Source organism: Mustela lutreola, chromosome 6 (assembly GCF_030435805.1).
Source record: "Mustela lutreola isolate mMusLut2 chromosome 6, mMusLut2.pri, whole genome shotgun sequence".
NCBI classification, from domain to species: domain Eukaryota; kingdom Metazoa; phylum Chordata; class Mammalia; order Carnivora; family Mustelidae; genus Mustela; species Mustela lutreola.
In genome coordinates this window covers 85,394,237-85,407,614 of record NC_081295.1, presented here as the reverse complement: position 1 = coordinate 85,407,614, position 13,378 = coordinate 85,394,237, and the positions used below count along the sequence as shown (strand labels likewise).

Genomic DNA, 13,378 nt, shown 5'->3' with positions numbered 1-13,378 from the left:
TCCACTAAAAAAATTGAAATCCCCATCAAATTAATTCTCACAAAGAAAACTACAGGCCAAGATGGTTGGTTTCACTGGCTCAACATACTTAATGAGTAACTAATGCCAGATGAATATCATAATGTTATATGTCATGACCAAACAAGGTTTATCCCAAGAACATAAGGTTGTTTTAACATAAAACAAATAACTCATCATCATCCAAACTACATCACTGCATAAAAGATCTCTTCATTACAAAAATCTAATAATGCCCTTCATTTTCTCAAATTCTCTGATGGCTCCCCTTACCTATGTAAGAGACAAAAACCTGAATATGACATGTAAAGATCTTCTCTGATTACCAATTTCCAATATGTAACCCATAAACCTGCTACAATGGCTACACCCTGTGCCTAAGACATGGCCCGCCCTCCCTCCCTCCCTCCCTTCCTTCCACAACTTCCAAATCTCCACCTGAGCAGAGTTCCTCAGAAACCCTTCCCTGACTTGGTCAGGTTGATTTTACTACTCCTCTGTCTAGATTCCCACTGCATTGTTTGTAACCCTCAATATAACAGATATTACCATTATTTCTTGGTTTTTCTCTCTTTCCAACTATCACTCCTACAGGACAGGGATGAGATCTTTTCACCATATGAACAGAATTTTAAAAGCTATTTATCTGATATACTGGTGCACTTACATCATTTCAACAGATGCAGAAAAATCATTTGTTGAAAGTCAATATACACTTGTGAAGAAAAAAACTCTCAGCAAATTAAGAATTAAATTAAATTTATTCAAGCTAATAAAGTCATCTAAGAAAAAATCTACAGCTAACGTATTTGACTTCCAAGTAGCACTAACCTCAGTAACAATATTCAGCATTTATATGTGCTTATTTACCTCTCATTGGTCCTCACAACAGCCTCATTTAAAAACAAAAAACAATTAAGGAGCCATCATTGTATTGTTCCAATTGATCTAAGACCAACTCTGGGTCAGAAATCTTAAATCATATACCTAATTAAGAAAGCCAGTACTGGGGCACCTGGATGGCTCAGTGGTTTAAGCCTCTGCCTTCGGCTCGGGTCATGGTCCCAGGGTCCTCGGATCGACCTGCATTGGGCTCAGTCCCAGGGTCCTGGGATCGAGCCCTGCATCGGGCTCTCTGCTTAGCGGGTAGCCTGCTTCCCTGTCTCTCTCAGCCTGCTTGTGCTTTCTCTCTGTCAAATAAACAAAATCTTTAAAAAAAAAAAAGAAAGAAAGAAAGAAAGCCGGTACTAGAATCTAGTCTTTGACCTAAAGTACTTTTCCACTAGAGTATGCGGTCTCTTATCATCAAGCTCATTTCACAATAAACAATTATATAATAATAAATGATAATATATAATAAACATATACATATACATATACAATAAATATATTTATCTATACATATACAACAACATATACAATAAATAATAAATAATAAACAATCTACCACAAACCATACTTTGGTTAAGTCCCTGGTCTGGCAATTCTTAAGTTTTCTAGCAATACCACTGTTTTAGATAATTATAACAAATAGTAAGATACTCAAACAATTATTATATTTCATTAGTTAATAAAATAAAACAGGATTAGTAACACTAACATGGAATAAATAACTTCAAAACCCCCATTAAAAAGAACCTCAAATCCCCCCTTCCTCAGAATGGCTGTGACAGACAGAATACAGAGCACAACGAATGGTCTGTGATCTTTCCCTTTATAGGTCTAAAATGCAGGAGGGGCACCTGGGTGGCTCACTGGGTAAAAGCCTCTGCCCTCAGCTTGGGTCATGATCCCAAGGTCCTGGGATCGAGCCCCACATCGGGCTCTCTGCTCGGCAGGGAGCCGGCTTCCTCCTCTCTCTGGCCCTCTCTCTGCCTCTCTCTCTGCCTACGTGTGATCTCCATCTGTCAAATAAATAAACAAATAAATCTTTCGAAAAATAAAATGCAGGAGATAAACAGGTAATTCAAAGCCTTATTTAAATTTGTATCTCCAATCCACTACCTGTCAATTCCTTAATTGAGCAATTTAAAGAAACCAGAGAAACCAAAGTCACATGGACATTTTGGAGTTTCTGATTCATATATGACTCTTTCATGCAGGAAAATATGAATGCTGTCTTAACACCTTTCCATCTGAGATACACCCACATCCAGCAAGTTCCACAATGAGGCTGGACTTGCCTTTACTGCACACCATGCACTGCATTTCAAAGCACACAGGGAAATCCAACTCTCTTAAAAACAAACAAAATTTTCTTTAAAGTAACTTTGCCAACAGGCTACCCATAGAACAATCTCTATCCTCTTTCATGATTTTGTGTTCCCTAAAGGTAAACATTCAAATCTGTCATCATTTATCAAGGACAAAACAACACATAATTAAGACAAAGTAGGCTTTCTCCATAAATGCAGTTGTCTTCGGTGTGAGCATCCCAAGTTCTTATACAGGAACCCCCATGTTTCATGATAACACAGTGCCCTTTATACACATGCTCCTAAAAGGCTTGGTGAATTTTTTATCTGACCTTAGTACTGTTGAAAGTCAGTGACCACAAAGGTATCTCTCACTGACATTTACAATGACTGAAGTAAAAATAAGGACCTCTTTCTTCAAGTGACACAGAAAACTCAAAGTTCACTGGATAATACACTACCAAGGACAGTGCACCCGCATCTCAGATAAACAGCTTTCTCCTGACAATTTTATGGATACGCCAATAGTGTAAAACTTCAAACTTCTCTTTAATTCCAAGAATTCAAAAGTGCTTAGAGAATATGTTTAAAAATAAAAAGTCCTTTTTAAATTTAATTCTTTCCTTATTAATCACCCAAGCAAAAGAAGGGAGAGAGTTAACAAGGTAATTCAGAATTACCTCAAGTACCACATCAAGTACAATGGGTGAGCAAACAACAGACCAAAATTTCTAACTTCACAGAATCACCCTTGAGTCTAATTACGAGAAGAAATTTAAAATGTTCAAAGAATATAAGCTTAACCACTTTCTGACACACTGTTTTTGGTAAAGCTTGCCTCTAGCTCAATTATTCCAACCAACCATCTCACCATCAGCCTGGGGCTGGCACAACTGCTGCTATCTCAAGAATAAAGTTAGGAGCTGCCACCTTAAAACAGACAGAAGTTGCCACAAGAAATATGACACTGAGGCACACAGACCAGAAATTAAGTAAATCAGCCAGAGACTCAGGAACACTGAAAGGTGAAAGCCCCATTCCCAGTTTCATAACCCGACCAAAGAAGAAACTTCTACACCCACTATTCGTATCCCAAACCTGCCTATGGACCACAATCTCTGTGACCCAGTCCTATTCAAACCAGCTCTGTATTCCCAGTGGCAACACCCTTTCCTCCTGCTTCCTCAGCACTATGAAGCCCTAAGAAATTGTCCTTTGTGTCTCTAGCTGCAGCTGAACTCTGAGGCCAATTTATTTTCCCCATTCCAACTGCTCAAGCCACCTCCCCAACCCATACTCACATTTCACATAAAATCTGTTCAAGATATAGCATTACAAATATTACAATGCATGTGAAAGATGCAGTTTCTAATTTTCAGAAAAAGGGGATATTCTTTCGTTAAAACAAGGCTAAGAGAATGCTTAATTGCAATTACAGGTATTGTTTTATCTAAGTTTAAAAAGCATACTTTCAGGCTGCCAGTCCGTTAGGTGTCTGACTCTTAATTTCCGCTTAGGTCATGATCTCAGGGTTGTGAGACTGGCCCCCACACCTACACTGGGCTCCACACCAGGTATGAAGCCTGCTTAAGATTCTCTCCCTCTCTCCCACACTCTCCCTCCCCCCACCATCTAAAAAAAATAATAATAAAAATAATTTGAAGGGGCCCCTGGGTAGCTCAGTGGGTTAAGTCTCTGCCTGCCTTTGGCTCAGGTCATGGTCCCGGAATCGAGCCCCACACGGGGCTCTCTGCTCAGTAGGGATCCTGCTCCCCCCCCCAACCCTGCCTGCCTTTCTGCCTACTTGTGATCTCTCTCTCTGTTGTCAAATAAATAAAATCTTTAAAAAATAATGATTTGAAAACAAAAAGGAAAAAGCATAATTTCAACAGAAAAAAATTATAAATATGTGAAATGCTGATGAGCCTCATTTTATATCTATATATACATGTATGTATAATTTTCTTGAATTGGTCTTCATACAAAAAAGGCTGTTCAACCCTTGTGCATTGTTGGAAGAAATGTAAATTAGTGCAGCCACTCTGGAAAACAGTACACAGGTTCCTCAGAACATTAAAAATAAAACTACCATATGATCAGCAACTCCACATCTTGAAAAGAAAGAAGCACCCCAAAGTTCACTGCAGCTTTACTTACAATGGCCAAGACATGGAAACAACTTAAGTAATGTCTATCACTGGATGAACAGATACAGAAAATGTATTATATATACGCACTTACTATTATTCAGTCATAAGAAAGAGGGAAATCCTATGCTGAAGGAAATCTGTGTTGGAGACAACACAGATGGACCCTGAAGGCAGTATGCTAAGTGAAATAAGCCACACAGACAATACTATATGTGATCTCACTTACATGTGTAATCTAAAGAAGAAAAGAAACCCAATTCATAAATACAGAGAACAGACTGGTGGCTGCCAGAATGGTAGAAAGAGAAGAAGATGGGAAAAGAGATGAAGGGGAACAAAAGATACAAACTTCCAGTTTAAGAACACTAAGTCCCAGAGATGTAATGTAACAGTGTATTGTGTATGTGAAAAGCTACTAAGAAAACAGATCTTAAAAGTTGTCATCACAAGGGTGCCTAGGTGGCTCAGTGGGTTAAAGTCTCTGCCTTTGGCTCAGGTCATGATCTCAGAGTCCTAGGATCGAGTCCCGCATCAGGCTCTCTGCTCATCGGGGAGCCTGCTTCTCTCTCTCTCTGCCTGCCTCTCTGCCTACTTGTGATCTCTCTGTCAAATAAATAAATAAAATCTTTTTTTAAAAGTTGTCATCACAAGAAAAAAAAATCTGTAACTAAGTGTGGTGATAAATGGTAAACTTATTGTGATAATCATTTCACAGTGTAAACATTTATCAAATCATTATCTCACATCTAAAACAAATATAGTGTTATATGTCAATTATATTTCAATTTAATTTTTTAAAGGGCTGTTCAACAGAGACATGATATACTTGACAATCTACTATATCTCCTCTCCCAATCATTCCTCATCATGTCCCATAAGGAAGAATCTTGCAGGAAAATCTATAATCCTTCTCATGTAGAATTATGGTAACTACTAAACAGTTCTCATATTAAGAAACCATCATTTTGATTATCTTAGATGTCCAGAAAAGTGTACTGCTATGGAAAATGTTGTCTGGTAAGAATATTAAGGGCAAATGTCTATATATATATATATATATGAATGCAAAAAGAAATCATCCAAAACCCTATTTAATTTTTTTATTTAAATTCAAAAGAACTTTTAAGTTGTTCCTAATCTTTTTTTTTTAACTTTTTTTTTTAAGATTTTATTTATTTATTTGACAGAGAGAGAGATCACAAATAGGCAGAGAGACAGACAGAGAGAGATGAGGAGAAGCAGGCTCCCTGCTGAGCAGATAGCCCAATGTGGGACTCAATCCCAGGCCCCTGGGATCATGACCTGAGCCGAATTCGGGCAGAGGCTTAACCCACTGAGCCACCTAGGTGCCCCAAAATTGTTCCTAATCTTAAAATTGATCAAAGTATGTTTCATCAACTTCATAAACCTAATAAGCATTTATCTTTGATAAGCTGGAAAAATGTAAAACTCTCTATCCTGGTCCTCAGCAATCTAGAGAATCTCCGGCTCTCAGTAAGTTTAGTGTATGCCCTCAATGTAATAGACTGTTGGATGAATACCTAGTCCTAGCTAGGCAGTAATTACAATCGAAGCTGTGACTGCTTAACCATTTGAAAATATGTCTGAGAAATAATTTTGGCTAAACTTGATGGAAGAATCTGTGAAAGCTAAAAGTTTTCAACAATTAACACTAAAACAGAACATCAATACAAAGTCTCAAGGTATAACTTAAAGAGTAAAATTAAAATCACATAAATTTTTCTTATGCCATGCCCTTGAGTGCTTTTAAAAAAGAAAAAAAGAAAAATTACTCTGGGCCCATATCCAAACTGAACAAGAAATAGTGCCATGGATCAATTTTCCCATTTCCACCAGGGACACTGGTGGGGAGAAGAGGTGTACACTGGTGGGGAGAAGAGGTATACACAAGCAGAACACATACAGTATGTTTTCTATCCCTACTACCAATATTTCAAAAAAGCTTTAACAAAGTCTAAAACAGGGACGCCTGGGTGGCTCAGTGGGTTAAGCCTCTGCCTTTGGCTCAGGTCATGATCTCAGGGTCCTGGGACCAAGCCCCGCTTCGGGCTTTCTGCTCAGGGGGGATCCTGTTTCCTCCTCACTCTCTGCCTGCTTGTGATCTCTCTGTCAAGTAAATAAATAAAATCTTTTTTTTTTTAAAGATTTTATTTATTTATTTGACAGACAGAGATCACAAGTAGGCAGAGGCAGGCAGAGATAGAAAGAGGGGGAAGAAGGCTCCCCGCTGAGCATAGAGCCCAATGCGGGGCTCAATCTCAGGACCCTGGGATCATGACCTGAGCCAAAGGCAGAGGCTTAACCCACTAAGCCACCCAGGTGCCCCTAAATAAAATCTTTTTAAAAAACAGAAAAATACTAAAATAAAGTTCCAGATACCCATACCTAATGCCTATTAAGAATTATTTCTAAATAAATGTTGGAGGCTGAAAATCACACAGTGTAATACCTATGCTCCATGGCCCTCTCACTAAGAGATCCTTAGTTATAGCCAGAGAAGCATAGACTTCATCTGCACCCTTTATTTACACACAAGATAAAAATCCTAGAACTTCCATAACTTGTGAATGGAAATGTTAATAACAGTTTTAACCCCTATAAATCTTTCTTACTTCATCTCTGAAATGCAGAGTCACACCACACCAGAATATTAACACAAGGATTAAATCAAATAATTATGTGAAGCTCCTGACACAATGCTTTTCACTATACCCCAAATAAATGACAAGAACATCCACTCATGCCTTTTGTCATGATGCCCCCTCTGCCTAGAATACCTGTCCTCCTCTCCCCTTCTGCCTATGGAAACCACTTCCATTCTTCAGTATTTTTTCAAGTCACTCTTGATGCCTCCTGCCTTATATGTAACACACTTCATCAACTTTATTAAAAAATTTTTAAAGATTTTACTTATTTGTCAGAGAGAGTGCACACAAGCACAAGTAAGGGAAGAGGCAGGCAGAGGGAGAAGCAGGCTCCCTGCTGAGCAGTTAGCCCCATGCAGGACTTAATCCCAGGATGCTGGGATCCCCACCCAAGCCAAAGGTAGACACTTAACTGACTGAGCCACTCAGGCATCCCACTTCGGTAACTTTAATATCGAACGGTTCACTAACCGTAACATTCACCATGCTACTTTAGCAAGATATTACTCTGAATTTACCTAATACTGCACTGGCATTTAGTACCAATATCAAGAAAAGGGGAAGCTCAAAACCTTCACTGAGTATCATCTCATCCTTCCATATCTACTTCAACACCTATCCGTGCTGTACAGAAACTAAAACAACATTCAGTAAATAAGTGTCATATGAGTGAATGACCAAATAAAGGCATAGAAATAACAAGCTGTTCTGTATGGAGAAGACTCAGTGAAAAAGGTAGCTCATGTGGTGGCTCCTGAGAACTCAGAAGAGTAAATGTATGACACAAGATGTAACCAAAATCTAGTTTACCTTTAAAAAAAAAAAATAAATGAATGAATGAATGAATACCCTCTGTGCATTAAATATCACTGCAAACAAGTTACAAACAAGGAAAAGCACAATGCAATCAATTCCTTACTCAAAATGACACCTCCTCCAACTTTAGCCACTTCTACAGAGAATATGAACATTGACAGATAATCTCAGCTCAAAATTAGGGTTCTTTTCTCTAATTTGCTGTATTTCTAAAGAGTGAACCAGCAGGGGGAGTTCAAACTCACTTACACTAAATCACAAACTATTTAAGGCTAACAAAATTTCGAAATTCTGCAATTTCTTTTTAAATTAAACTCCTGAATATTAACCATAAAAAGTTAGTGGATCCCATATGTTTATAAATTTTATAATAATGTTTATAAATGAGGGGTGCCTGGGTGGCTCAGTGGGTTGAGCCGCTGCCTTCGGCTCGGGTCATGATCTCAGAGTCCTAGGATCGAGTCCCGCATCGGGCTCTCTGCTCAGCAGGGAGCCTGCTACCCTATGTCTCTCTCTCTCTGGCTGCCTCTCCATCTACTTGTGATTTCTCTCTGTCAAATTAATAAGTAAAATCTTTAAAAATAAAAAATAAATAAAATAATAATGTTTATAAATGAGTAATGTTTAAATACCACTGCAAAACAAGTCACAAACAAGGAAAGGCATAATGCAATCAATTTGTTACTCAAAATGACACCTCCTCCGACCTTAGCCACATCTTCAGAGAATATAAACTATTACAGAGAATATCATATTTGTAAATTTATAATATTATTTCCATATCACACAAATACTCCATAAAACTATCCTTTGAGGTCTTTTATAATATACCTTCCAAAATAAACATACATCCTTTCTACAGACAGAAAAAGAAATCAATATTAATCAAAATGCAAGTGACAATGGAGAAAAGCTGTTGCTTTCCAAACTGTTATCAAACCTGAAGGAAACTGTTACCCAAAAAGTTAACAAGTAACAAGCACCCACTCATCAATTCAGTCATCATCTACTGTTCATCCCAAAGCCACAACTGCTCATCTCTAGGCTGCTGCTATCATGACCCTCTCCAGTAAGCACGCCTCCTTTTTAATCTGCAACCATAACATTTATCAGAAAGCAGTTAAGGCCCTGGAAATTATATATATTTCTGAGGCACAATTTAAGAAGCAGTCTTCTCTACTGATAACTACAGATAAGCATAGCTACAAATGGTATGAAGGAAGGGGGGTATAACAAGGGGATCAACAACAGAAAATTCTAATTGCCAAGCATAGAATACTCAGATAAAATTACTCTAACCAAAAGTGAGTCATGATTGTCAGTTTTTAATAAAAGGAACTAATAGAGAGAACCGAAATGTAATATCCAACTTTGCTCTGCTCTGCTTAAAAAGTACTTCTGTATAGAGTACCATATTTGATCCTTACAACAACCCTTCTGAAAAGCTGGTAACATGCTCATTTCAAAGTTAAGAGAACTGAATGCAGAGAGGTTGTCTTACTCAAAGTAACTTAGCTAATGAGTGATACAAACAAGATGTTAACTTGTGCTTTCTGGCTCCAAAGTCAAAAAGCTCTTTGTACTGGATGTGGCCCACCTGCTCCCAAAAGCATGAAATTCTTTTCTCAATAGGTACAAATACAATTATATTCCAACAAGATGGACACCAGAGAATGAGTGATACGAACAAAAGACATCAAACAAACAAAAGCTCCTGCACAGCAAAGAAAACCACCAGCAAAATGAAAAGGCAACCTACAACTTGAAAATATTTGCAAATCAAAATTGCAAATTTTGCATTCCAAATGCAAATCAAAACCATAATATGATATCACCTCACAACTCGTAGAATGACTATCGTCAAAAAGACAAAAGATGAAAAGTTCTGGCCAGGATGTGAAGAAAATAGAACCCTTGTGCACTACTGAAGGGAATGTAAGTTGGTGTAGCCATTACTGACAGTAATGGTGTAGCCATTACTGACAGTAGTACTGTGGTTCCTCAAAAAACTAAAAACACAACTACCTTATGACCCAGCAATCCCATTTGGGATATATATCCAAATGAAATGAAAACAGGATTATCAAAGGATTATGAAAACAGGATTATCAAGTATATATATCCAAATGCAATGAAAATAGGATTATACCTGCACTCCTTCACTGTGGCATTATTCACAACAGTCAAAATGCAGAAACAACCTAAATGTCCATCAGTGGGTAAATGGATAAAGAAGATATGGCATATATGTACAATGGATTATTATTCAGCCTTCAGAAAAGGAAATTACTTCTGTCATTTGCAACAACATGGATGGACCCCAAAGACATCCTGCTAAGTGAAATAAGCCAGAAAATGGCAAATGCTGCATGAATATGCAGAATCTTAAAAACAAAACAAAAACTCATAGAAGCAGAGAATGGTTGCCAGGGGCTTGGTGGGGTGGGGGCATGGAGAGAGGTTGGTAAAGAGATACATCATCTTCAAGATTGTAGAAGTCAGTGAGACATGCCCAATGCTGACCCTGGTAGCATATCTGTTCTTTTTACCTCTTCCAGTCCAAAGAAATGACAATGCAATCACTGCCAAACTTAAAAATTATATTTGTAGTGAAGCACTGTAAATACAAAAGAGCGAATTATGCATTAATAGCTCTTCAAGGAGTAAACACATTGGTCTTCAAAGCACCTACACAAAGGACTGTTATAAAACAACAGCTTAGCCTTTTATATTTTTTTCTTTACCGGTTTAACAAAGAGGTTTCATACCCAGCAAATATTAAAGATACAAAATGTTTGAAAAGTTGGACAGCAATACATAACATTAAAGTTCAAATCAACAAATCTAAATATAAAACAGGATGTATTTTATAATCAATGCCCCACTTTTCAGTCATCCAGGTGGGAATGTAGGTTTTTTTTTTTAAATAAGATTTTATTTATTTATTTGACAGAGAGAGAAAGATCACAAGTAGGCAGAGAGGCAGGCAAAGAGAGGAGCGGAAGTAGGCTCCCCGCTGAGCAGAGCCCGATGCAGGACTCGATCCCAGGACCCTGAGACCATGACCTGAGCCAAAGGCACAGGCTTAACCCACTGAGCCACCCAGGTGCCCTAAATGTAGGTTTTTGTTACATATTCGCAAATTAAAGTTTTCTAAGAAAAAAAACTACCCTCCTCTTTCAGAAGAACAGATTTCAAAGCAGTAACACTCCGCTATCTGTTCAAATGGAGCTCTGTTTTGTTTCCAATCTTATTCCTTTGCACACTTCAAATCTAACTCTTCCCATCATATTCTCTGGCACTCCTAAGAGAAGCCCTCAGGATCTAAAACTTACCATCCTTCCCCCAGGGAAAGTGCCCCAAGAGGTTCTTCCAGCTTAAAGTTGCCCATGTCAATCAGTGAAGATGACCCTGCAATTCCAGTTGTGTGAGGCTAAATCAGGAATGGGTGTTCCAGCCGAAGGCAGCCATGAACTAGTGGACACCTAGGCTCAAACCTGGCCTGACAGGGGTAAATGCACACGGAATGGTGACAAATCTATCCAAACAGACCCTCCTGTTCACACGAGGTCACAAAGGTGGGTGGACCACCAGGGCTTAGGCAGTACTCCAAGTGATTCTAGCTCTCCATGAGGACTACTTCATATCCTCCCTCTAGCCTGGAAAATACTAGGTTCCCAAGTTAATGAACACTTAATAAGCAAAAATACCTGTACAACAGCCTGTGTCTCCTACTAAAGTCCCCTGCCTGAAGCTATCTCTCTTCTCCAGGAACCTAAAAAAAAAAAAGTCTATCTAACACAACCAATCTACTTCTCTAGACACTCCAACACAGTCCCTCATCACACACAGGGACTTACTTGGTCACTAGACAGCCCCACCAATACTACACTACACTCCTCTGGTAGCAGGGACAGGTAAGGTGGAAGAGAGACCCTTCCCATTACCTAAAATTCTTTCTCACACAATAACCTATAATACTTCTAAGCTGTTTGACAATGCCTATCCTTCAAGAGGATTCTCAAACTGATATAAATGACATTAAATCACTCCATGATCCCTCAATATATTTAGTTTGTTCTATAAATCACACATCATTTCAGTGAACTTTTGAGATACAGTCCAACCTAGTAACACGGAATTCACTTCATGCTAAATATTATTTGAAATTTGCTGGGCTGTTTTTTTTTTCTAAAGACCTTCATTCCCACACAGTTTGAGTATTTATTTACACTATTTCCAGCGTCCTTTAGATACACTTGTAAAAGTTGTATGTCTCCCCAATACAAGAACTAAAGTTTTTATCATGACTATTCTTTTACATGTTTTCACAAAACCCAGCTGAGCAGTTTTGTAAATAAACAATTTTATCTTAGTCATATTATGAAGGAAACTTAAAATGGGCTATTTTTATTACTCCACTATTCAGGATTTTCTAATAAAATTGGTCCAAACATAATAAAAAGGACCATGGATTGCATTTTAGGTATTCTCCATATTAATTAATATTAAATATATCCTCACAAAATTATTACATATAAACAAATTAAATTTGTTTACTTCATTATCGGCAAAGTACAAAGACATGAGGCAGTGAACATAATGCACAACTGTCAAAAGAACAAAATCAGATTGTGCCCTGAGGAATTCAGAACAGACAACCCAAGTACAAACAGTATGCATGTGGGAGTGAAGGATGTCCCTGTAAAAGGACAGAGAGAGAAACGAAAGTGAAAGCTAGAGGCGTTTGCTTCACTGACCAGGTGGAGTTCTGAGTGTGATCCAAAGCAGAAAGAAAAAAACTAAAAATACTAAATTTTGAAGCAGCAGGTATCTAGCATAGCTAGAAACGGACTATCAGGTACAGAGAAGGGAAAGTAACATAGATCCAAAAGAATGCTTCTACATGGAGCCATGCAAAGGAGCCAACAGGGGGGAAAAAAACAGAAAAAGAAAAAGAAAAGGGAACAAATACCAAGGTTTACACAGGAAAGGACTAGGTCTAAAAGAGGAAGAAAGGAAAAGACAAAGGGTTATGGATCACCCTGCTTGCAATTTCAAGAGTTCAGAAGAGTATAATACAGTATTATGCCTGAATATGAACAATGTCATTATTTTACAAAGTTTCTATCCAGGGGCTCCTGGGTGGCTCTGTCAGTAAGCGTCTGCCTCAGCTCAGGTCATGATTCCAGGGTTCTGGGATCCAGCCCCACATCAGGCTCCCTACTTCACAGGAAGCCTGCTTCTCCCTCTCCTTCTCCCTCACAGAGTGAGGCAGCAATAATTACAAAAAACACTCACTGTGTATATCCATATTACATAAAGTTTTTCATATGCTCATTTCGAAATGCAACCCAAATTTTACATTAAGTCACTGCATCCACCCAAAAGAAGGTGTTGCTTTTCATCTGAATAACTAAATCTCCTCTCCAGCACCTGCGTGGGTCAGTGGGTTAACCTCTGCCTTTGGCTTAGGTCATGATCTCAGGGTCCTGGGATCGAGTTCCATTCCAGGCTCTCTGCTCAGCAGGAA

At 38.3% G+C, this 13,378-nt stretch overlaps 1 protein-coding gene across 2 annotated transcripts in view; it reads right to left on the bottom strand.

Moving 5' to 3' along the window:
- The window catches only part of ZFAND3 (zinc finger AN1-type containing 3), a 335,701-nt gene that overhangs the window by 272,189 nt on the left and 50,134 nt on the right, over nt 1–13,378 (bottom strand). The window contains exon 1 of one of the 2 annotated variants that reach the window (XM_059177841.1): nt 11,181–11,251. The exons of the other annotated variant lie outside the window; for it this stretch is intronic. Coding sequence (XP_059033824.1) covers nt 11,181–11,236 — 56 coding nt within the window. The 5' untranslated portion in view covers nt 11,237–11,251. Of the gene's footprint in view, nt 1–11,180; nt 11,252–13,378 lie in introns of those variants that run through there. 2 annotated transcript variants of the gene reach the window in all.